This window comes from Salvelinus sp. IW2-2015, linkage group LG26 (assembly GCF_002910315.2).
Source record: "Salvelinus sp. IW2-2015 linkage group LG26, ASM291031v2, whole genome shotgun sequence".
In the NCBI taxonomy this organism is placed as follows: domain Eukaryota; kingdom Metazoa; phylum Chordata; class Actinopteri; order Salmoniformes; family Salmonidae; genus Salvelinus; species Salvelinus sp. IW2-2015.
The window spans coordinates 7535324-7562193 of record NC_036866.1 but is presented as its reverse complement, the minus strand read 5'-3'; the positions used below and the strand labels follow the sequence as shown (position 1 = coordinate 7562193).

The 26870-nt window shown below is 43.0% G+C and overlaps 2 protein-coding genes across 2 annotated transcripts; one reads left to right on the top strand and one right to left on the bottom strand.

Moving 5' to 3' along the window:
* Positions 1-226: 226 nt before the first annotated feature.
* Positions 227-26526, bottom strand: LOC111952259 (protein FAM163A). Its single transcript, XM_023970806.1, has 3 exons — positions 25951-26526; positions 2876-2990; positions 227-2760 (listed from the first exon to the last, which is right to left on the bottom strand). The coding sequence occupies exons 2-3, from the start codon at positions 2966-2968 to the stop codon at positions 2365-2367; spliced, it is 489 nt and encodes a 162-aa protein (XP_023826574.1). The 5' UTR covers positions 2969-2990; positions 25951-26526; the 3' UTR covers positions 227-2364.
* Positions 3103-4424, top strand: LOC139023089 (octapeptide-repeat protein T2-like). The gene is made up of 2 exons (XM_070435381.1): positions 3103-3117; positions 3687-4424. The coding sequence occupies exons 1-2, from the start codon at positions 3103-3105 to the stop codon at positions 4422-4424; spliced, it is 753 nt and encodes a 250-aa protein (XP_070291482.1).
* Positions 26527-26870: the final 344 nt, after the last annotated feature.

Genomic DNA, 26870 nt, shown 5'->3' with positions numbered 1-26870 from the left:
TGCCTATGGGCTTGTTTTTAGCTACTTTGAGCAGGCTGTGTGTGTGTGTGTGTGTGTGTGTGTGTGTGTGTGTGTGTGTGTGTGTGTGTGTGTGTGTGTGTGTTGTGTGTGTGTGTGTGTGTGTGTGTGTGTGTGTGTGTGTGTGTGTGTGTGTGTGTGTGTGTGTGTGTGTGTGTGCTAACAATAATGGACAACAAATATATTTCAAGCAGTTATAAATCTTTAATTGTCAAAAGGTAACAATGTGAAATCATTTTTTTGTTTGTTTCTCTTTTAATATTTCACCCTTTTGTTTTAGCATAGTATTTTCTTTTTATCTGTTAGTTATTTTATGAATAACCTAAACCAACAGGAATTAAATAAGAAAATGTATCCTTATGGGGCATGTAATTCGGTAGATATTCTCAATTGAAATGTTTTGTCTTTGTTTGGATTTAAATTGACAGATTTATAGAAGCTTTTGAACAGACACACACTTTTCACCCCTTTTTAAAGAGCAAATAAACACTAGAAACAACGCCCTAACACACAACTGCTTTTTCATGGACAATCATTTGTATAACAGCTTCCTGCTTCAATCTACATCTTACAGCATTTTTTCCAATATATGCATTCCTTTATTTAATGTTGGACAAAAATACAAGTACAAGACTTGCACTGGTGCAAAAAACTTGTAACATCTAATCAAAAGTGTAAGGACTTAATAGACAAATGTATGTTKATGTTGGTATCGTTGTATCCATATGAGCATTGCTGTTGTCACAGGTATGATAGGGTATAGGACTTTTCAGCTCTATACAGAAGTAGCTGATCAGGGTGCTTTTAGAAACCTATAGTAAAATTAATATCACCCCTATCATACATGTCTGTCATTTTTTGCTGTTTCACACTAAAACATAAAAAGACACCAGGGCAAAATAATATCATACATGGCAGGCAATGTTGTCTAATAATTGGTTAAAAATGAGTGCCATATAACAAGGTTAATAATTATGTATTTTGTTACCAATTACATAAATATTGTATTTCAAGTTCATCATAAGTTGAAATAAACACTCAAGTGTGTAAATACATGGATGTGTACAGTTCATAGAATCAACAATTAGATGATCAGAAGAGTGCAGACACCAAATGGCACAAACTACATCTAAATCATACCAGACTTACACGTCCCAATTCAAAATGCATCATGACCGAATCCAAAAAGTCATCAGCCAGTTAATCAAAGAGACAAACAAATAGAAATGCTTTCAATGCATTTGGTAATATATACATTTACAACTTTTTACATCATTGTCAATAAAGAGAAATACAATTTGAACTGTACTGTAGCTTCATTGTTCTGCACAAAGAATGGTAGTGCACTCAATGACACAGGTACAGAGACAGACAAATCATCACTAACTGCAATACTGCATCACCCACTTACAAAATGCCCCTGTCCTGACTTGAAAACTTATCTTTAAACTGTAATATTCTAGTTATTATATTATGTGATCAAATTCCATTGTCTCAAAAGTAGCCATGGTAGGCTACATACCTCTTTCAATAACATAAAACAATAGTCTTTCAATAGTTCCAGTTACATATGACAAACATTTGGAGGGAAAAAAACATACAAGCTGGACAGCTGCATTGTTAAACTTTTCTCTCCAACCAATTCGGGTTTTRCGTCTTGCATAGAGAAAGCTCTGAAGGAGTTAGGGTCTCTTCACTATTTTTGCTATGTTCATTTTCTTCTGATTACTTTCACTTGAAAATGTAATTTGCTTTTTTTTGTAGTTCAGAATCAAACAGAATCTCTTTTGGCAGATACAGGGAAATGACAAGAGTAGGTCCAGGTAAAACCACGATATAGATAGCCCTCGAACAGTGAAGATTAGAATYCCACACACTACCTCGCCAGACAGCGTATTGTTCTTGGTCTATTGAACACTAAGGGATGCTCCCTGCCTCTGTATTACAGGAGTCTAGTTTTTAATTCAACAGCAACAAACATGATAGCTACCTCTGTTTAAAAAACAATACTGTTTGAGTGTACTCAAATCCAGCTGGAAGCTAGCTGACACAGTGTAGGGAGAAAGAACAAGGAAGTGCATGACCAGGTCAAAGGGTCAACGCTCTGTGTTGTCTCTCAATGCTCCTTTTTCATCCTCTTCTCTTTAGTTGTCAGCAGAGAGACACAGTGGCTACCAGAGACTACCCTCATAAAAACATAGTCATTTACCAGTCTCTTTTATCCAAAGCAATAATGAACAAATATTCTGTGTACAGTGCATGGCCTATACAGGGATTGAGCTCACAGCCCTGCAGTAGAAAACACGACGCTCCAACCAAATGAGCCAACAGGACATCGGAAGTGGGTCACACGTCTGTACTTATAGCGCGAGTGTTGGTGTAGAAGTCCGGTGCTGGGTTGCTGCGATGCTGGCTGGTGCTCAGCARGGAGCCATGCAGGGAGGGCAGGGCGAGAGCCAGCGCTGGGTTCTCATAGTGCGTGGGCATGTAGGTGATGCGCTCGCCGCCGTTGTGCATCTCGTCGGTGGTTCTGATATAGAAGGGTGATTCGTAGGGCGAACAGGTGGGGCAGTAGTTACGGGGGGGGCCCGTGGCGTGGGAGGCAGGGAGTTCCGGGGAGAGGGAGAGGGGAGTGACGGCTGTCCTGTCCACCCCGGGAGCACTGCATGCGTTGCAGGCAAAGTGGGGCTGCGTGACGGWGCTGGTGTCCCCTTCTGACCCATTCTTCTTACAGCAGTAATACTGAAAGGCAGAGGGGGAGAGGGAGGGAGACGGAGAGAGGGATGTTGTGACAGTAAATAAGTGAACAGAGACTGTAGTGATTCTGAGGCTTAATATCTCTCTCTCACACACCTACCTGGAGTCTACAGTAACAGAGCACTGCTATGATACACAAGAGTATCACCGTGGCGAGAATTCCTCCGGTTATGACAACAGTTCCAGCTGTCATCCGACCAGCTCTCCATCAAACTCTGAAGGCACAGGAAGTGGCATAATCATCACAGATGGCCACTGGACCAACAGAAATCTGGGTCGTGTTCAGTAGGACACAATGTAGCAAAATGTTTTGTAACGAAAACGAGAATGTGTGTTCTAACGGTACATGTTCAGGTAGTACCTTCCCATTTCATTCAGAACATGACCCAGATGACCCAGATGAACTGAATACCATAAAACATTAATATATTGTTCTATGGCAGTGTTTCCCTATCCTGGTCCTGGGGTGCGCATTTTAGTTTTTGCCCTAGCACACTTCATTCAACTAATCATCTCCTCATCAAGCCTTTGATTTGAATCAGGTGTGTGAGTGCTAGGACCAGGATTGAAAACCCCTGTTCTAGGGAAGAAATTGGAACTCACATTCAGCAAAGTGTGCAATAAAACCTGTAAGAGAGAAGATCATGGGCAGTACAACGATCTCAGACAATGTCAATGATTAGTATACTGCAACATGCCTGCTTGTAATGTACAGTAGCCTTCTGTAACAATGGAGCTGTTCTCCTCTCTTACTACTATTTCATTTCATTACTTGTTTGGTTTTTATTGGGCCAGAACATTTGTATTCTCAATAGCATCTCATTTGATAAGAGAATGGGGGGTGGCTAAGACTCGATGACAGCTCAGCCCCTGTGTACTGTACTCACATCAGAAGATTGTTCTGGGGGTAGGAGAGGAAACCCCGGGGCAGGAGAGGAAACCCCAGGGCGGTAGAGGAAACCCTAGGGCGGGAGAAGAAACCCCAGGGCGGGAGAGGAAACCCTAGGGCAGGAGAGGAAACCCTAGGGCGGGAGAAGAAACCCCAGGGCGGGAGAAGAAACCCCAGGGCGGGAGAGGAAACCCTAGGGCGGGAGAAGAAAGACACCAGGCGGGAGAGGAACCTAGGGCGGGAGAAGGAAACCCCAGGGCGGAGAAACCTAGGGCGGGAGAGGAAACCCAGGCGGAAGAGGAACCCAGGCAGAGGACAGAGAGAAACCCAGGGCGGGAGAGGAACCCCAGGGCGGAGAGGAAACCCAGGGGCGGGAGAGAAACCCCAGGGCGGGAGAGGAAACCCAGGCGGGAGAAGAAAACCGGCGGAAGAGGAAACCCAGGCGGGAGAGAAACCCCAAGGCGGGAGAGGAAACCCTAAGGCGGGAGAGGAAACCCCAGGCGGGAGAGGAAACCCTAGGGCGGAGAGGAACCCAAGGCGGAGAGAAACCCAGGGCGGAGAGGAAGACCCCAAGGCGGAAGAGGAAACCCCAGGCGGGAGAGGAAACCCCAGGCGCGGAGAGGCAACCCAGGGCGGGAGCGACCAGCGTGAGAGGAACCCAGTGGCGGGCGAGGAACCCAGGGGGAGAATTGATGATGACAGATGTGACAGATACACAGCGTCGTCGTCTCGAGACCCAACCAAACTAAGCCCTGTTTAACACAACAAGAAATAAAGAATCCAATATCATTTCATATCATCAATCAATCAATCAAATGTATTTATAAAGCCCTCATTACATCAGCAGATGTCACAAAGTGCTATACAGAAACCCACCCTAAAACCCCAAACAGCAAGCAATGTAGATGTAGCAGTACTATGGCTAGGAAAAGATGTAGAAGTACTATGGCTAGGAAAAGATGTAGAAGTACTATGGCTAGGAAAAGATGTAGAAGTCCTATGGCTAGGAAAAACTATCTGCCATATATCATCTAATAAGCTATATTTAAACTATCTTTTTTATTTAAATATCCATGTTACTGTTTCCTGGCTACACTTCCTTATAAGTTATCTTGAAGAAAATAAAAAAATATATATATAAATATATAAAACAATATATATATATAACAAAAATAAGTTATCTTGAAGAAAAAATAATAATATATATATATACATAATAAAAATAAGTTATCTTGAAGTACAAATCCTTGCCACAAGATGGGGCTGCAAATTTACAAAATGGTCAGAGAGGAAAAAAGACGTCAGTGTGCTGGTCATGTCCGAAAAACAAAAACAATAGTTCACATCCAGGATGACGTTATACAGACGTCACTACACTCTTTGAAAGTGCAAGTGCATGCACGAGTACCCGAAGAGCATTCAGACCTAGTACATTGTTCTACTGTAGGTTCCTTAGATGTTTCCAGACAGGAATTATCTGGACAAATTCAGCCAATTACCATTCAAATGATGAGCTCTCACTGTAGCTGTGCCATATACTGTCATTATTTATCCACCACTATACTGTAACCTGGGCTACACCAAGTCCAAACAATACATTCTATTTCTATCACAATATGCTGGTGAACAAGAACCTCTTCATCAAATAGTTATTAAGGGATTTATTAAGGGAGTTATTAATATATTGTACTGCAGTGGGCTAAATCAGGGTCAAACAGAGTGTTTCTTGGTAGTCAAACAAATCTACAAATCTACTCTCTCGTCTACACACACACACCACACACACACAACCACACACACGACACACACACACACACAACACACCACACACACACACACACACACCACACACCACACACCAACACACACACACACACACACACCACACACACACACCACACACACACACACACAACACACACACACAGAGAGAGAACACACCAAGGTAGAATTGCAGACATCAGGTCAACGTCTCAGAAGCCATGCAGGGTCTATTATAGCAGTGGTTACAGCGTGGGACCTTCCTTGATTAGATTTTATAAATTTTATTTGCAATTGTTGTATACCGATCTAAAACAACGCGTAGGCTAGAAACAAGCTGTGAAATGCCAGAATATATTTGTGTGTCTCTACGACATTCAGAAGCTGTCACGACTTCCGCCAAAATTGGTGCCTCTCCTTGTTCGCGGCGGCGTTCGGCAGTCGACATCACCGGCTTTCTAGCCGCCACCGATCTACGTTTCTTTTCCATTTGTTTTGTCTTGATGTACACACTGGTTTCCATTACGTTATAATTTATTCCCTATTTAACCTCTGGTTCCCACATGGTTTGTTGCGTGCGTGTTTGTTTTTTGTTAAGTAGTCGCTCTTTTGTGTCGAGCTGGAATATTTTTCCCTGTATGGAATTTTTTGTGATTTTCCGAGTAAAGTACGTTTTTACTCAGTTCTGTGTCCTGCGCCTGACTCCGTCCTACCTGCTGCACACTGACTCTTGACAGAAGCTAAAGCAGAGGGAGCAAATAAATTGTATAAGTAATATAATGTGTGACCCTGTCGCTATCAACTGATCTAATCACTTTCTGTAAAATAGAAAATGTATAAATAAATTGAGGTTTCATATCAGTGGCGACCGTCATGAGCCCACACTGTTTAGCTAACATGCTTGTTTTGCATGTTACTTTGGCATTAATACATGTCACATATCAATTTGCAAACAATGTAAAAAATAAATAAAAAATAGAAGAAGAATAAAGCCGCATACAAACATGGTCTCTTTTTGCTTTTTGGATAAGGCAGCTCCAAAATGCAGGTGTTTCAGCCTTGTTCAGTGCTTTTCTGTTTTGGTGGGGCAGCCTGCAGAAAATACAGAGCGTTGGGGTTGGTAATGTTCCTCAGTAATGTTCTCTAGTTGAGCCTTGATTGGCTCAGTGTTCTGTCAGTCATGGGGACACTACGTCACTGCAAAATCTGCTGGAGGTCATTTTGCAGGTCTCTGCCAGTGCCCTCCTTGCACAAAGGCGGAGGTAGCGGTCCTGCTGCTGGGTTGTTGCCCTCACGGCCTCCTCCATGTCTCCTGATGTACTGGCCTGTCTCCTGGTAGCGCCTCCATGCTCTGGACACTACGCTGACGACACAGCAAACCTTCTTGCCAAGCTCGCATTGATGTGCCATCCTGGATGAGCTGCACTACCTGAGGCACTTGTGTGGGTTGTAGACTCCGTCTCATGCTACCACTAGAGTGAAAGCACCGCCAGCATTCAAAAGTGACCAAAACATCAGCCAGGAAGCATAGGAACTGAGAATTGTCTGTAGTCACCACCTGCAGAAATCACTCCTTTATGGGGTGTCTTGCTAATTGCCTATAATTTCCACCTTTTGTCTATTCCATTTGCACAACAGCATGTGATAATATTATTGTCAATCAGTGTTGCTTCCTAAGTGGACAGTTTGATTTCACAGAAGTGTGATTGACTTGGAGTTACATTGTGTTGTTTAAGTGTTCCCTTTATTTTTTTGAGCAGTGTACATTATCATAGTTAAACATATTTGGTAGTGGAATAACACTACATAGAACTGCAGAAAATTAGCTTCAAAACAACAAACATTTGTAGGTCCCTCAAATGAAACAAAATCAAGCTGGTGTTGTATTTAATAATCTCAATAAGCAAAAATAATTTTTTAATAAATCTAATGTGAAAAAAAGGGGACCTGGGGATAAAAGGTTGTACTACAGAATCATGGACTGTCTTAGAATGCTATAACAAATAGTTGGCCTTTAAAAGTGATTTAGTCGTCAGTCTCTCTGCTATCAGTGGTGTGTTTCAGGGATCAACCTATCCAGGTGATGTCAGATTAAACGCTTCGGTCATACTGACAGACAGACAGGCAGATGCCAACTCTAGTGTATAGTTAGGTATAGGCTTAAATACTGTGCATAGAAACACATAGAAACACACCATCTACACACCATCTTGGCTGTCCATTGTTGACACACACACACACATTCACACACAGACACACACACCATAGCCGTATATAGACTGTCTGCCACAGGGGCTAACATAGATCACACGGCAAACTGGCACACACTCTGACTGACACACTGCAAGTTGACACACACTCAAAACCAAGTGCTCAGCCAGGCATGCAGACACATAGTCAGTCAAAGACCAAGACACACAGACACACGACACACACAAAAACAATTTAACTAAACCAAATAAAATAAAATTTTATTTGTCACATGCTTTGTAGACAACAGGTGTAGTAGACTAACAGTGAAATGCTTATTTACGGGTCCTTTTCCAACAAATAGAAATAGTGACATGAGGAGTAAATACACAGTGGAATAAATACACAGTGGAATAAATACACAATGGAATAAATGCACGGTGGAGTAAATGCACGGTGGAGTAAATACATGGTGGAGTAAATACACAGTGGAGTAAATACACAGTGGAATAAATACACAATGGAATAAATGCACAATGGAATAAATGCACAGTGGAGTAAATACACGGTGGAGTAAATACATGGTTGAGTAAATACACAGTGGTGTAAATACACAGTGGAATAAATACACAGTGGAGTAAATACACAGTGAAATAAATACACAGTGGAGTAAATACACGGTGGAGTAAATACACCGTGGAGTAAATACACAGTGAAATAAATACACAGTGGAGTAAATACACAGTGAAATAAATACACAGTGGAATAAATACACAGTTTAATAAATACACAGTGGAGTAAATACACAGTGAAATAAATACACAGTAACTAACGAATAACAATAACAAGTAAAAAATAACATGGCGATACAGTGTTCAGACTCTTTACTCAGTACTTTGTTGAAGCACCTTTGCCAGCGATGACAGCATTGAGTCTTCTGATGGTATGACACTACAAGCTTGGCACACCTGTATTTGGGGAGGTTCTCCCATTCTTCTTTGCAGATCCTCTCAAGCTCTGTCAGGTTGGATGGGGAGCGTTGCTGCAAAGCAATTTTTAGGTCTCTCCAGAGATGTTAGATCGGGTGGAAGTCCGGGCTCTGGCTGGGCCACTTAAGGACATTCAGAGACTTGTCACAAAGAAGCCACTCCTGTGTTGTCTTGGCTGTGTACTTAGGGTTGTTGTCCTGTTGGAAGGTGAACCATCGCCCCAGTCTGAGGTCCTGAGCGCTCTGGAGCAGATTTTCACCAAAGATCTCTCTGTACTTTGCTCCGTTCATCTTTGCCTCGATCCTGAATAGTCTCCCAGTCCCTTGCAGCTGAAAAACATCCCCACAGCATGATGCTGCCACCACCATGCTTAAACGTAGGCATGGTGTTAGGTTTCCTCCAGACGTGACGGTTGGCATTCAGGCCAAAGAGTTATATCTTGGATTGATCAGACCAGAGATTCTTGTTTCTCATGGTCTAAGAGTCTTTAGTTGCCTTTTGGCAAACTCCAAGCGGGCTGTCATATGCCTTTTACTGAGGAGTGGCTTCCTACCATAAAGGCCTGATTGGTGGAGTGCTGCAGAGGCTGTTGTCTTTCTGGAAGGTTCTCCCATCTCCACAGAGGAACTCTGGAGCTCTGTCAGAGTGACCATCGGGTTCTTGGTCACCTCCCTGACCAAAACCCTTCTCCTATGATTGCTCAGCTCTAGGAAGAGTCTTGGTGGTTCCAAACTTCTTCCATTTAAGAATGATGGAGGCCACTGTGTTCTTGGGGACCTTCAATGCAGCAGACATTTTTTGGTACCCTTCCCCAGATCTGTGCCTCGACACAATCCTGTCTCGGAGCTCTACCGATAATTCCTTTGAGCTCATGGCTTGGTTTTAGCTCAGGTGTGTGCCTTTCCAAATCATGTCAAATCAATTGAATTTACCACAGGTGGACTCCAATCAAGTTGATGAAACATGTCAAGGATGATCAATGGAAACAGGATGCACCTGACCTCAATTTTGAGTCTCATAGCAAAGGGTCTGAATACTTATGTAAATAATTGCTTTGTCATTATGGGGTATTGTGTGTAGATTGTCGAAAAAAAAACATTTAATCAATATTAGAATAAGGCTGTAACGTAACAAAATGTGGGAAAAAATCAAGGGGTCTGAATACTTTCCGAAGGCACTGTACACAGTGAGTCAGTACCGAGTCGATGTGAGTGGTAATTTAGGTAGCTATGTACATATAGGTAGTGGTAAAGTGACCAGACAACAGGACAGATAATAGACAGTAGCAGCAGCGCATAGTGTTGTTTGTGTGTGTGTGTTTGTGTGTGTGTTGTGTGTGTTGTGTGTGTGTGTGTGTGTGTGGTGTGTGTGTGTGTGTGTGTGTGTGTGTGTGTGTTGTGTGTTGTGTGTGTGTGTGTGTGGTGTGTGTGTGTGTGTGTTGTGTGAAAAGTGCGCTGATAGAGGAAGTGTGGGCCCCCAGTCAGCCAGACAGAATTTAGTTTGAGCAGCAGAGCAAGATTGGATTAGTGGAGTCAGTCTAATGAGATAACAATCAGACGGCAGCAGGTGGACGCTGCGCCGCCACAGCAGGGATCCTAGGCTCCACGGAGGACGCACACCACTTCCTGTCAGAAGCACGAACAGGAAGTGACCAGTCATGTCTGTTTTTGTCCACCTGCATCTTTCCAGCTGTGGGCAATGACTTGCTCAGACGGTGATGTAACATCTTTTATTGGCGCACAACTATGCCTGTCTAATAGTTGGTCAATTGAAGTAAAAACCTTCTGTTGGCAATCTTTTCAAAAGGCCTCCTCCACATAATACCTTGATTAAACAAAAATATTCACTCTGCTTTTAGTTAGCTTTCATGCATGCTGTCATATTACTTCGTAAGTTCCCTTTGAAATCAGTGAAATCACTTAGGGGGAAAAAGTGCTGGTTCTGTGGCTGTCCCCAATAGAAAAACTTTGGTTCCATAACCCTTTTGGTTCATGTAGAACCCTTTCCACAGAGAGCTCTACATAGAACCCAAAGGAGTTTACCTGGAACTACAAAGGGTTCTACATGAAACCAAAAAGGTTCTCCTAAGGGGACAGCTGCAGAACGTTTTTTCTAGAGTTAGTGAAGTATACTAATTTCCTTGTCTAAGTACTATTGAAACATAGTTTTTTGACTGTAACACCAGAGCCTGTACTCAGAAAGCCCACAGAGTAGTAGTGCTTATCTAGAATCAGTTTTTGCGTTTTAGATTATAAGTGGATCGACCTGTTCCTAGATCAGCACTTTCTACTCTCTCTACGCTGAGACTCTTATGAATACGGGCCAAGGTTATTGCTACACAACCGCAATATATGTGGATGAAGAGACAGGTATGGGGAACACACACAGAAACACACCAGACCATCTCCCAGCACTAAGTAATTTACCATCCCATCAGTATGGAACCATTCATTCAGTATGGAACATCCCATCAGTATCGAACCATTCCATCATGTATGGAAGCATCCCATCAGTATGGAACCACCATCAGTATGGAACCATCCCATCAGTATGGAACCACCCCATCAGTATGGAACCATTCCATCAGTATGGAACCATCCCATCAGTATGAAAACCATTCCATCAGTATGGAACAATCCATCAGTATGGAACCATTCCATCAGTATGGAACCATCCCATCAGTATGGAACAATCCCTTCCATTTGTTATGTCATTTCAATATTTGCAGAGAGCTAATCCTGGCTATTTCACCATGTATTTCATGGACATGGGCTCCTGTTAGAGATTCTACACATGTGAATGCACAACACACACACACACACACCACACCACACACACACACACACACACACACACACACACACACACACACACACCACACACACACACACACACACACACACCACACCACACACACAACACACACACACACACACACACACACACACACACCCACACACACATGCACATAAACATTGTCTCAATTTCTCTCTTCTCTCGCGCTCTCACAAACACACACAGAATACAGAAAGAGGAGGGAGAGAGAGAGAGCTGGATAGCCACTCACACACCACCACCGCTGGGCCCAGATTAGAAAAACAACACCATGGCCCGTCGCAGCCTTCAATCCCCTTACACAGCCTGAAGAGCCCAAACACTGATAAGACTGCAATACACGAACAGGCTGTCGCACCAAGTCGCACTGTCTCTGTCAATGGACCAAGTACATTTAGGGACACTTTTCTGGAAGGGCCCATTGTAAGGATTTTACGTAAGCAGTTACAAATGTCCTCAGATTTGCAGAATTACGTAAGATCGAAGAATGCATGCCATTTATGTCAACAATCTAAGATGAAAAGGCTCCGAGATGCGGTCCTGGAGAGATGCAGCGTGTGGGGACCAGAAGTCAAGAAACAACATTTGACCAACTGGGGACATTTTTGTTGTCTCCACAAGGTCAAATGCTATTTCTAGGGGTTTAGGGTTAAGGTTAGAATTAGTGTGAGGGTTAGAATTAGGTTTAGGGTTAGGATTAGGAGCTAGGTTGGAGTGTTAAGGTTAGGAGGGTTAAGGGGAGAACGTTTAGGGTATAAAAGCCTAAGACGGTACCGGCTTAAGGCATTAGAGGGGTTTAACGTATAGCAAGGCAGGGTTAGGCGAAGCGAAAAAAAAATAAGGATTTTGATGCCGACCTTGAGTTAACTCCTAATAGTAGTCCCCAGTAAAGGTAATAAAAGAAGTACAAGGGACAGTTGGTTAAGTAGGTGTGTGGTGTGTCGATGTGTTCGGTCGTGTGTGCGATGTGGGAAGTTGTTGGTGGAGTGTAGAGTGAGGACCGCAGCGGCAGGTGGACTATGTAATGTGTGTCGTAGGTGATTTGTTGTGTCGTGTGTGTGGTGTGATGTTTTGGTGTGGCCTAGTGAGTGTGATAGTGTTGTTGTGGTGGTGTCGTCTAGCTGACGCCGGGCGGCGTCGCGGTGCGTGCGGCCTCAAGTGCGGTTGTTATGGTGTTATGCGTGTAGAGTATATGATGTGTGTGACTGATAGTGGTACAACCTGTCAAACACAGCCTTCAGTCATTCTACCCTCTATCACCATTATGAGTGTGACACGATCCGATGACTGACTCGCATACATTTCGTGAAAGTTGCCATGACACTGGGAATGTTCCTCGACCCTGACCAAGCCCAGCTTCCTGAAGACAGACCTTTCATACCACACACACACAACGTCAACAACATCTATTGGACACTCACAACACTCCCTCGTAGTGCTAAAAGCGTCTCATCAACCTCTCACCTCACAATCTTCCATACTTCCCCCATGCTCACTCCATCTCTCAATCCTATATAACCTGTTAGTTTCTCATCCGAGCCCCACACATCTCTGCACCCCAATTCTTCATTATCATAGGATTTCCATTATCAATCCTGTCTAGATTCCATGCAAGTACCGACCCAGCGACGCAGGTTCTCACTCCCTCTCTCATTAATTCCGCCGCAGCCTAATGACCAAGCGCCCTCATAGTTAACCGTCATTGTGGAATGATAACAGTCGGCCAGATGGTATAGTAATCAACCAGAGGCCATAAAACTCAAAAAGAGTGAGGCAACAGTGGCTTCAATAGGCCAGAGGACAGGAAAAGAGACCAACCACCCATCATAGGGACACTAGGCCATCTCATCACAAGGAGAGCGTAAAGGAAATCCATAAAATATAACCTCATGTTTACGTACCATCCAGCCACATACAATCGAGACGCTACGGCCCGCGGTCGAGTCACGTCACAGTCAGCATATGACACCTAATTGATTATCCTTGTCAAGGATCCAGACCCATCTCACCTCCCTCTGCTAACAACCTATAGCTAGACTGGTTAGTCGTTCAATCCAAGCCTATCTCACTCCTCTCAATCCTATTAATCCTGTTGTTCTTCAACATCCACCACATCTCACCTCCATCGCTCATCTATTAACCTGTTGTTATCTATCATCCAGCCCACACATCTACACTCCATCTCACATCCTATAACCTGTGTGCTCATCCAGCCCATCTCACATCCATCTCTCTCCTTATTAACCTGTTTTCTTCATCCAGCCCATCTCACTCCATCTTCTCATCCTAAATTAACTTCTTTGTTTCTTCATCCAGCCCATCACACTCCATCTCTTCCTATTAACCTGTTTTTACTTCATCCAGCCCATCTCACTCCATCTCTCATCCTATTAACCTGTTGTTTCTCATCCAGCCATCCTCACTCCATCTCTCATGCCTATTAACCTGTTGTTTCTTCATCCAGCCCATCTACTCCATCTCTTCATCCCATTAACCTTTATAGACTCTAAACATTCATTCCACTTCTGCGCAGAGCTCGACACTCCCTGTCGTCTGTACTGCTCACTATCACCCTCCAAGTTCTCTGTCACAGTGCTTGTGCACATCTGATACAGCTCTCATCAGATGCATAGACTGTTTGGCCTGACTACCTACAGACACCAATTTCATACTCTAATAAGATAAAGTGAGTATTATTAACTCTACACTGCCGATTGATTACACGCCTACACTACAAGATAGATCTGCAGTACGATCTAATAGCAGGACCATCTGCAGTAGAGTAATGAGAGTTATGACCATCTGCAGTAACAGACTAATAGAGAAACATTCTGCATGAATAACCACCCTATCATAAGAGATCGCATCTCAGCAGTAAAACTAAATAGATGACTCACTGCATGCCAGTACTCACTCGGAGATACGATCCGCACGTAGCACATCATAGAGACTCCATCTGCCAGTACAGACTAATATGATAGCCATCCTGCTGTATGGCCACTGTGCCTACCCTAGTGTGAACTGAATGAACTCATTGACCTTTACAAAAAAAGGAGCTACTGTTTGGAGAGGAGTGAATAGTTCGGAGTGGACACGTCCTCCACACTATCCGTTATATTCTTTCTATTTTGCGAAGGGAACGAGTGAACTAATATATTCAAAAGTCGATCTAGCTAGTACACTAACTTTACCGGATCCATCTGCACAGTACAGTACTAATAGAGACCTCTATACTGCATGTGACACAAAGAGACCAATCTCCCAGCTATCAGGACTAATCAAAGAAATCAGGTTCTGCGTGTACCTATGCATAATAGAGACCATCTGCAGTACAGACTAATAGAGAACATCTGCAGTACACTAATAGAGACCATCTGCAGTACAGACTAATAGAGACATCTGCAATTTAGTAGAGACTAACTGTCCTCTCCCAAGCCAACTATCCACTTCAGTTGATCCAGTTTATTTTATGCCATTGTTAATTAATTAAAGGATTAGAGAGAGAGAAGAGAGTGAGGAGAGAGAGGGAATAATTTAATTGGATAAGACACTGACGGTTACCCAAATTGTACCCTATTTCCTATATAGTGCATTATGTAGGGAATAGGGTGCCATTTTGGATGCACAGTAAGCCATCTTTTTACATTCAGCAATTCATGCCAAAGTATTAGGCCTACACATTGATGGTGGATGGAGTGAGTTTCCCCTATAAAACGATAAGAGCTCTTGAAGACCTAGTGAAAGGCGCTATATTTTATAAATGCAAATCACATTCATAACACACAAACCTGCCACAAGACAGGGGTATGTATTCCAAGCACCACTTCCAGATCACATTCACACATGACATCACATCCACATAGGCTTAGCGATGTTACACTGTCACTGAACATTATCCCCAAACAGTGCCGTGGTCATGGACATCAACACATTACACATGCAATCACATGACCATATGCAGAGCCCATGTGTCGGATACACTGGGTACCGGCACAGACTAAATCCTTTTTCACTAGGATGTCATCAGCAGCCCCTCACACAGCGTCACGTCTTCTGAAGGTGGAATTCAACGCCTTGGCATACATTATCACATATTAAGAGTGTCCAAAGCCAACAGCTTGCAATAGGAGAGTATTTTCAACCATTGCGAGCTGGAGGTGTATCACTTCACCAAGCAGGCTCCTACCAATGGTTTAGTCATTGACACTGGCCTAAAAGTAGAGGTAGGATGTTTTCAGAAAGTTTTGATGAGTAGGACTTACTGCCAAATTCTCTAAAACCACGTTGAAGGCGGCTTATGGTAAAGAAATGAACATTCAATTCTCTGGCAACAGCTCTGGTGGACATTCCTGCAGTCAGCATGCCAATTGCACGCTCCCTCAAAACTTGAGACATCTGTGGCATTGTATTGTGTAACAAAACTTCACATTTTAGAGTGGCCTTTTACTGTCCCCACCTGTGTAATGATCATGTTGTTTAATCAGCTTCTTCATATGCCACACCCGTCAGGTGGATGGATTATCTTGGTCAAGGACAAATGCTCACTAACAGGGATGTAGATAAATATGTGCACAACATTTGAGAGAAATAAGCTTTTTGTGCGCATGGATAATTTCTGGGATCTTTTATTTCAGCTCATGAAACATGTGACTAACACTTCACATGTTGCGTTTATATTTTTGTTCAGTGTACATCACTGAAATATAACAAAACTGTTTGACATAGAAACACCTGATTTTCTGAAGGTTTTTTGAAATAATGTTGATTAATTATACAATCATGAAGAATGTTAATAACATTCCACCCATGACCACTAGAGGGMGATTTGGTCATTCTGCGGCCGGAATTACCCCTCTCTGCCTCTGCTGCTTGAGCACATATCCATATATCCATAAGGCATGGCAATCATTCTCTACATGAGAGTATGAGAAGAAGAGAACCTAGGGCATTTTTACAGATGATTGATCGAGACAGTCCTAAACTAAACTGCCCAGCCAACCAGTGTTTTCTCTAGCCATCTCTGCGATACGTACAATACTTTATTGTCCAAATGCATGGAAATTCAAATGATACCCCCGGTAAGAACAGTGTAGCTAAACCACAACCACTGAGCACATCTGTGCTGTAATCTGGCCGCCACTATGTCATCAGTATGGTGTGTGGTGACAGAGTGACGATGAGGGTACAGCATTCATCTCCTAGGAATTACATGTACCTGACTGCCACACCAGTGATTGGAGCCCTACCTTCCTTCAGGCCTCTAGGGAGAAGGGCATCTGTGAGCTGATACTCAATTATGCTGTAGTGCTTTCTCTCTCTCTCTCTCTCTCTCTCTCTCTCTCTCTCATCTCACAACACACACCACACACACACACACACACACACACACACACACACACACACACACACACACAACACACACACACACACACACAACACACACACACACACACACACACACACACACACACACACACACACACACACACACAACACACACACAACAACACAACAACAACACACAACAACACAAACAACACACACTACCCTCTCTCTCTCACACACACACAGACACACAACAGCCCTGTGTCCGTCTGTCTGTCTCTCTCGCTCTCTCTAGAGCCCACATGGAATCAAAAAGGGTTCTCCAATGGGGACAGCCACAGAACCCTTTTGGAATACTTTTTCTAAGAATGTACCAGTCATCCAATCCAAAGCAGCTGACGCTACTAAAACGTAGAGCCTCAAGAAATAATGTAATACCTTTAGAACTGTAATAACCATGGACCTACTTAATTCTCTGCATACTATTCTTCAATCGATGTTCAACCATTAGTGGGATGACACAATCAAAGAAACCTTGGCCTCCATCTCTGGGTTATAATGTCTTAATTACAAATCCATTCTAATCAACAGAGATCACATCTTCCTATAGACCTTGGGTGTTCCAACTTGACTTCAAACAGCTGACTGGAGCATGTTACGAACAGCTTCATTTTTCAGAGCCAAACTAAAATCCGCTTACCCATGTGGCATCCCCCTAAATCTCAAAGTGGGCACAGGGAGCACATTATATGTGGAAGCCTTAAAGCCTTGCTGCTGTATGGGATGCCTGGGCTTGCTATCAGGGAGCACATTATATGTGGAAGCCTTAAAGCCTTGCTGCTGTATGGGATGCCTGGGCTTGCTATCAGGGAGCACATTATATTGTGGAAGCCTCCAAGACTTGCCGCTGTATGGGGTGCCTGGGCTTGCTATCAGGGAGCACATTATATTGTGGAAGCCTCCAAGCCTTGCCGCTGTTTGGGGTGCCTGGGCTTGCTATCAGGGAACACATTATATTGTGGAAGCCTTGCCACTGTATGGGATGCCTGGGCTTGCTATCTTGCACAAAAAGCACAACCCAAATGGGATTCATGGTCACAGAGTTAATGTAATTTGTGTCATTCTGTTATCCAGAGCTACAGTAGGCTCTAACGTCTTTGTGTTACAGTATGTTTGGCTGGATAGAGAACAGAGAGGGAGAGAGCCTCAGACTAAATTAAGAAGGGTTGATTCTATTGCATGTGGAAGAGCAGACTCATATTTTATGTTGTCTTATAATGGGCCTACCTTGCAGAAGAACATTGTTTCCTTGTTATTACAACTTACTTTTTGAACAAAATCGTCATCTTTCTCATTTTAACCCAGATAAGGTTTGGTTTAATGTTTGTTGACAACTGAATCCAAGATGTATTTGCCTGAAGGGAAGCCATCTACAGTAAACCAGGGATTCAATTTTACCACCAGTACACAGGCAGCAAACACTGGAAGCTGAATAGGTTGCTTCTGGTTATTTCTGTTTAAAGACAGGACTTGCAAAACCCCATCTGATACATTAACAGAGCCAAGCAACATTTGGTTATGGACAGCTATCCACAAAGAAAGGTAGAGGGGCAAAGGACAGACAGTTATGGACAGCTATCCACAAAGAAAAAAGTAGAGGAGCAAAGGACAGACAGTTATGGACAGCTATCCCACAAAAAAGGTAGAGGGCCAAAGGACAGACAGTTATGGACAGCTATCCACAAAGAAAGGGAGAGGGCAAAGGACAGACAGTTATGACAGCTATCCACAAAGAAAGTAGAGGGGCAAAGGACAGACAGTTATGGACACTATCCACAAAGAAAGGTAGAGGGCAAACGACAGACAGTTATGGACAGCTATCCACAAAGAAAGGTAGAGGAGCAAAGGACAGACAGTTATGGACAGCTACCACAAAGAAGGTAGAGGGGCAAAGACAGACATTATGGACAGCTATCCACAAAGAAAGGTAGAGCAAAGACAGACAGTTATGGACAGCTATCCACAAAGAAAGGTAGAGGCAAAGGACAGACAGTTATGACAGCTATCCACAAAGAAAGGTAGAGGGGCAAAGGACAGACAGTTATGGACAGCTATCCACAAAAGAAAGGTAGAGGGCAAAGGACAGACAGTTATGGACAGCTATCCACAAAGAAAAGTAGAGGGCAAAGGACAGACAGTTATGGACAGCTATCCACAAAGAAAGGTAGAGGGGCAAAGGACAGACAGTTATGGACAGCTATCCACACAAAGAAAGGTAGAGGGGCAAAGGACAGACAGTTATGGACAACTATCCACAAAGAAAGGTAGAGGGCAAAGGACAGACAGTTATGGATAGCCATGCCAAAAATGTAACATTTTGGTTCAATTACTTGAATTCTCCTGGTCATTTAGGGCAGCGGGAATTCACTATTTTCCCTCCACCCTTGATAAAAGCATTGGATCAATGATGACTTTCCTTCATAGATTACTGAGATGTATTATAGATGTCCTCTACCATCCAAGGTTTCTCAGTGTATGTGGAGAAAAAAGAGAGCGTCCGTCTCCATCTCCATCCCGCTCCCCGACCATTTCCATCTCCAGCTGAGGCTGTATGTGCCGACAGGGCACTCCGGAAGATGAATGAACGCTCTACACCTCGCTGTAAAGCTATTCTTCTACTCTACTACACTCCATTCAGTTTATTGGGCTCTAATCTCGACCCCTGCCTGCGTGTATGCTAGCCTGCTCCTCCTGAGTTCTACTCTACTACACTCCATTCAGTTTAGTTGGCTCTAATCTCGACCCCTGCCTGCTGTATGCTAGCCTCCTCCCCTGAGTTCTACTCTACTACACTCCATCAGTTTAGTTGGCTCTAATCTCGACCCTGCCTGCTGTATGCTAGCCTGCTCCTCCTGAGTTCTACTCTTTGCTCCCCATAATCTGTATAGATTTCTGGTTTATATCTGTTCCAGCTCTGTTCACTCCTGCTCTGCTCAGCTCTCACTGTTCAGCTCTTCACAGATTCTTGTCTCAAGAGGACCACAACGAAATAAGTCCCAGACTTTATTGTGTGTTATCCTCGATGATTTTATTCATGTGCATGTATGACTTTACGTTTTATGTGTGCTTGTTTTTTAAATGGTTGAATTAATAAACTAAACTAAAACTAAAACTCTTCAAGACTCTACCTCTTCAACACTCTCTTCAAGACTCTACCTCTTCAACACTCTACCTCTTCAACACTCTCTTCAAGACTCTACCTCTTCAAGACTCTTACTCTTCAAAACTCTACCTCTTCAACACTCTCTTCAAGACTCTACCTCTTCAACATTCTCTTCAAGACTCTACCTCTTCAACACTCTATTCAAGACTCTACCTCTTCAACACTCTCTTCAACTCTACCTCTTTCAACACTCTCTTCAAGACTCTACCTCTCAACACTCTCTTCAAGACTACCTCTTCAACACTCTCTTCAAGACTCTAACGCTTCAACACACTCTTCGAGACTCTACCTCTTCAACACTCTCTTCAAGACTCTACCTCTTCAACACTCTCTTCAAGACTCTACCTCTTCAACACTCTCTTTAGATCTACCTCTTCAACACTCTCTTCAAGACTACTCTTCAACACTCTCTTCAAGACTCTACCTCTTCAACACTCTCTTCAAGACTCTAACCTCTTCAAGACTCTACCTCTTCAAGACTCTCTCTACCTCTTCAACACTCTCTTCAAGACTCTACCTCTTCAACACTTCTCTTCAAGACTCTACCTCTTCAACACTCTAATTCAAGACTATACCTCTTCAACACTCTCTTCAACTCTACCTCTGCAACACTCTCTTCAAGACTCTACCTCTTCAACACTCTCTTCAAGACTACCTCTTCAAACACTCTCTTTCAAGACTCTACCTCTTCAACACTCTCTTCCGAGACTCTCACCTCTTCAACACTCCTCTTCAAGAAACTCTACCTCTTCAACACTCTCTTCAAGACTCTACCTCTTCAACACTCTCTTTGAGACTCTACCTCTTCAACACTCTCTTCAAGATCTACCTCTTCAACACTCGTCTTCAACTCTACCTCTTCAACACTTCTACCTCTTCAACACTCTCTTCAAGACTCTACCTCTTCAACACTCTCTTCAAGACTCTTACTCTCTTCAAGACTCTACCTCTTCAACACTCTCTCAAGACTCTACCTCTCAACACTCTCTTCAAGACTCTACCTCTTCAACACTCTCTTCAAGACTCTACCTCTTCAACACTCTCTTCAAGACTCTACCTCTTCAACACTCTCTTCGAGACTCTACCTCTTCAACACTCTGTTCAAGACTCTACCTCTTCTCTTAACATTCTTCAAAACTCTTAAATCAATGTCAATGTAGAGACCATCAGATATTCAGGTCATACAAGGCCTTACATGTTTTCTGGGGGTCTACTGGTATTCAAATTTATTCTATTGTCACTGTAATAGTCATTGGAAATATTCTGTTGGTATTCTCAGACCATGTTATGGTAATGATGACAACCATAATATAACGGTTTCAACTGTTTTCCTAGTAGGGCTCCTCTGTAGTTCTCTGGCCTGCAGGCTTTGACATTTTTCTGCTCAGCTCACACGTCTGGTCTGGTCTGGTCTGGTCTGGTCTGGTCTGGTCTGTCTGTCTGTCTGTCTGTCTGTCTGTCTGTCTCACCCCAAGGACAGCCGACTGGCCGAGCAGACAACTTCAGGTGTTAGGCCCAGCCTAGGCAGTACAGCAGCGAAGCAGTGCTCAGACCTTATTCAGCACACGCCTGAGAGCATCTTCATTCACATTCGGTTACTCAAAGAGCCCCCAGAGGAGAACTGGTCTGCGGGTTTAACTCAAAGAGCCCCCAGAGGAAAACTGGTCTGCGGGTTTAACTCAAAGAGCCCCCAGAGGAGAACTGGTCTGCAGGTTTAACTCAAAGAGCCCCCAGAGGAGAACTGGTTCAAGGTATTAACTCAAAGAGCCCCCAGAGGAAAACTGGTTTGAGGGTTTAACTCAAAGAGCCTCCATGAGATGGGAATGCTTATAGGGCACACCCTGGCTGGCAGAAATGTTCTCCACACAAAGTGCTTTAGTTAGCTAAATCAGCGCCTAGCTAAATCGGCATGCACTTGAAGCTTGACTGTGTAAATGGCAGTACGAGTGAACTACGACTTAGCTATAATGTTGCAGGTTTTGCTAAAATGAACAGATATTATTAATTGTGAATTTGGGGCCAGGACCGAGTTTGGGAAGCCCTGCTGTAGGGCAATTCAAAAGGCTGGTTTAGTACCTTTTTACTGAAGAATGTGTTTGATTTCTATGACTGTTATTATTTTCGTGTATTGACGTGTATAATGATGTGTATAGTGTATATTGATGTGTATCCTGATGTGTATAGTGTATACTGATGTGTATAGTGTATATTGATGTGTATACTGATGTGTATATTGTATATTGATGTATATAGTGTATACTGATGTGTATAGTGTATATTGATGTGTATAGTGTATACTGATGTGTATAGTGTATATTGATGTGTATAGTGTATACTGATGTGTATAGTGTATACTGATGTGTATAGTGTATAGTGTATACTGATGTATATAGTGTATACTGATGTGTATAGTGTATATTGATGTTTATAGTGTATATTGATGTATATGCAGCTGTGCATCTGTGAAAGAGACCTTGGTCCCTGTTAAAATAAAGGTTAAATAAAAGTTAATACATTACAACCATACAAAATGCCTGGACAGTTGGTACAGATGGATCATTCGGGGGATTGCATTGACACAGCTCTTTACGAGGCTTTCTCAAATCACTTTTAACAACACTGGGGTAAACTCACCCCTACTCTTCTCTACCAATGTACAGCCAAGCACCTACCTGGGTGAACACATGGCAGCTATTCTGCAGTCAAATTCTCACAACACACCGGCTATGAGGAAAGCAGAGGGTTGCACGTTTGACATCAGCTAAGGACAACTGAACTGTGTTTCTGAGAAGGTTTCCTTGTTCTGGAGTAAAAACAGCAACACCAGAGAGTGTAGCTGATGAGTCACCCTAGATAAACCCCCTGCAAGAGGGATTTTAGCAGAAAATAACAATTCCCAAGTACAGTAGTAGTGTTCCAAGAGCGAGGCAGGTCCTGGTGAGGTGCTGTGCCAGGGATCTGCCCCCAGCTCTGCCTCCAACTCTGGCCTGACAGTCTTCATTCACCTTGGCAGTGTTTCAATGCTCTGCTGCTCTACTCATACTGCAGATCGCCCTGAGCACTCGGCAGAGCAGCATGGTGCTTTCACCAACCCCAAACGCTGCTGTGCAAACATAAAAAGAAAAACCCACAAAGTCGTTTCACACGGATAAAATCTACATTCTTACCCCGAATGGGGAAGAACTACAACATCCATGTTTGATTGATTGTTAAATATTCTAAATGTTTTAAATCTTATAGAGACGGGTGCAAATCTTAAGTGCGCTTTGCATGTCGTGTCAATGTTTGAATGTTTGGATAGACAGAGCAGAACTGATCTCCAATAATACTCTATTTTCGTTGGCCTCTGGCCTTCAAGCAGCCGTCCAGCTAACACAGTGGATTGTTMCTCTTTGTCCAATTACATTAAAAGTGATGAAGAAACCCTGTGGTTTCATCATGGTCTTTGGGTTTTGAATGCTCCTACTCAGCCCACAAGGTCTCTCACTCATTGTTAGATAATGACATTCATCTTTTGATAGATCCATCTCTAACTTTGCACTTGGAAACACCAGGATCCTGCAACTATAAAAACTTGGCTTTTCAATATTTAAAATAGCAATCCAGCAATGCTATTTTTTTTTATCACAGAGTAGTTTTGGCAAAGTATTCCATCTCCCTTGAAAAGCATTCATCTCCGCCTGTTCTCCAAGGGAATTACATATATGGCAACGTCAGGAGGTGGTTCGAAAACTTGACCAAAAGGAAAGGCGAGAGAGTGCTTCCTTCTCTAGGGCGAGTTATGGGAGATACCAGATACCAATCCAGAAGGGGATATCATCAAGTATATATTCTGTAACTTTTCTTGGGGAAAATATAGCTTAAAATAGTTCATTACATTTACAAACCAGAGGAGCAACTAATAGAGTATGTTCTACCGTTTGGTTTCATGTATGAAGGGGATGCATATCAGTGCTATTAGTTCAGCTAGCTACAGTAGCTGCTTTAGTGGTCAATGAAGTCTTCTCCTGAGATCCTTGACTATCCTCCTCTGGTAAATGAGACGTTTTAACCCGACTGCACTCTCACCTCACTTAAAGTGCTGTATGTAAGCAATAAGGCACAAGAGGAAGTGCTGTATCGTGAATATAGTCACAGGTAAATGGTGTTGTTCGGTCCGACACGATAGCGGACGTTTCTCCTGTGTGTGCTAAAGAGCTGTCTGCTCCAAGGTCGGACAGGCAGACAGCGAGGCTTATATTAACCCCTGCTGTACCAAACTAAATACTAGACTGGAAGCAAGGGGAAATAATGGGCAAACTGAGATAAATGCAGGAGATGATTCGGACAGCTACATGAACATGATATTCTTATGGAGGCGCAGTAATCATTTTCAGATGTAAATGTTAGCAGGCATAGGTGTGCCTTTGACCGCCAATACAGCACGGCTTGGAAACGCTGCTCATCCAATCAGCATCCAGGATCCAAACAACCAGTTGTATACGTATTTTAAATCATCACTTAGATCTCAGAAGTTAAAATGCCAAAGAGAGACTTCGACATGAGAGATATGGAACTTTTAGAACAAGGAATGCTTATGTAATGAAGGTGGAGAGGGGAGTAGTGCAGTGATTTATTTTAGTACAATAACCTTATTGTCAATTTCAAAACATGATCGTAATTAAGATCTAATTACTCACTGCCTCACCACATTTCTAATGTCAGAGTTTCTACATGGATAAATACTGTATCATCAAGTTATTGCCTGCACTTCTAAACACTGGTTGGTACCTAGTGAAAAAGCTCAGTGATGCATTGTGCCGTAAAAGATGGTTAAAAAATTWAAATAAACCCTCACTCAAGACATGGGCTATCAGCTCCATCAACAGAAGCCAATGGGATTGCACTGTAAGTAGCCTACAGTATGACATGGCATATTCTCTCTATGTTGTAGCTGTGATCTTCTGATCTCATATCCTGTTAGACACATATGGACAACACTGCAGAGTCCCATGGGAAATCAGTCCATTGCAGCATTGCCTCTGCTGAAGGTGAAAGAATAAGGGGGAGATGGCGTGATAGAGTCAGAGAGAGGACAGGCGACCTTATCAATCCATTCTTATTGAGTAGTCTTTCCCCTCTCTGTGTGCATGGGTCAGTGAGTGGGCTCAACATCCAGACCTGCAGCATAACCACTTCATTTTGATCTGTGTGTGTGTGTGTGTGTGTGTGTGTGTGGTTGTGGTGTGTGTGTGTGTGTGTGTGTGTGTGTGTGTGTGTGTGTGTGTGTGTGTGTGTGTGTGTGTGTGTGTGTGTGTGTGTGTGTGTGTGTGTGTGTGTGTGTGTGTGTGTGTGTGTGACTGATATCCTCTTCAATATGACAGTCATGCAAGCAGCACTGTGTCCCCAAAGTACAAAACAATGTTTTGGATTTTTTTTGGGGGGGGAGAGAATACATGTCAGAGCTGTTATTTAAGCATAACATAGTTCACAATAATACTTAAGTCGAATGTGAGGTATAGGTTGAAATGGTAGCCTACACCTTGAGTTTCATATTGTTCTCAGCTACATTCTACAATTAGTGGGTTTTAATCGCCTCGGGTCTATCGACCCCTACTGATACCCATGACAGGCACATTTCACGTTCAAATACGTGCAGAAATAGACTCAAGAGAGCCACATTAGTCTATAATGTTTGATCCTGCCAGGTGGCACACTATAAAGTCAAATTTCTCCACATCGCCGCATGAATCATTTTTATTATATTCTAGAGACAATAAACTAACGCTACCACATATCTGTCCATAAACAAAACGCTCATACCTAAATGGAACGTCTGGATTTATTTGACCGTCTGGATTTATTTGACCAAGTATGTGAATGTTTAAGGTTTTCCAGAACGAATAGAATATCTCAAACTGTTGTAGGCTATTTCGCGTMGTCCGATAATTGAGCCCACATCACAAAACAAAGGTTATACTTACCTGTCGGGCACTGTGGGTGTTACATTGTTCGTTTCCTCAACTTGCGTTATTGCTCTTGAGTTTTACCACGGTTAAAGGCACCCCAAAACGTTATTGCATTGCCGAAAATAAAAGAGGGCACTTGATAGGCTACGGATTGCGGCGGACTGTCATTAGATGAGTAGCCTGCACCGTGTGGTGTCTCTGGAAGAACGCAACAGTCTTGKTGATGGATAGTAGGCTATGTTCAATAGAGGTCAGAGTATAGGAATAACCATTATCATCCGGTGAAAAATAGGTATCGTCGCGATAATTTAGTTTACTCACGAAAAATATATGGAAGAAATACCCACACGCGAACTAGTGAAAAGCAAATAATCGATACGCATCAAATTATTGTTTGGAAAGAATGATGGAACTAACAATGTTACGCCCTTAAAGCTAATTTAATTAATGGAAACCTCTAATATTCTCTGCGCAAAGAAACTCAGTAATCCAGAAGGTGGAAATGCAGATATCCAAACCAACAAGTTAAGAGTGGATGAGTGAATGGCTAGGTTGGTGAGAGAGATTGCATGCGCAAGGCCACTTCAACGACCCTAGCTAGAGGTGTAAATAACAGAGGACTCGTAACAAATTGCACGGGGCAAATGTGAGGCGCCACCYTAGTGGCCACGAGGTTCTGCTGAAATTATGTCCCTGGGTAAAGTACCACATCTGCTAGTATTGGTGCCATTGGAGACTAAATGCAGTTACGCATTGAAAGATAATTGCACTTTATAAATGTATAAATGCAGKTATTTTCAGCAATGTATTTGAGAAATTCCGGTAATGTTAATTACAAAAAGAGAGCAATCTCTTGAATGATTTGCCGTCAATCACCTGCACGAATTAGCCTGATCTACTCAGTCAAAATAAAGCCACCGCAAACATTGACAGCG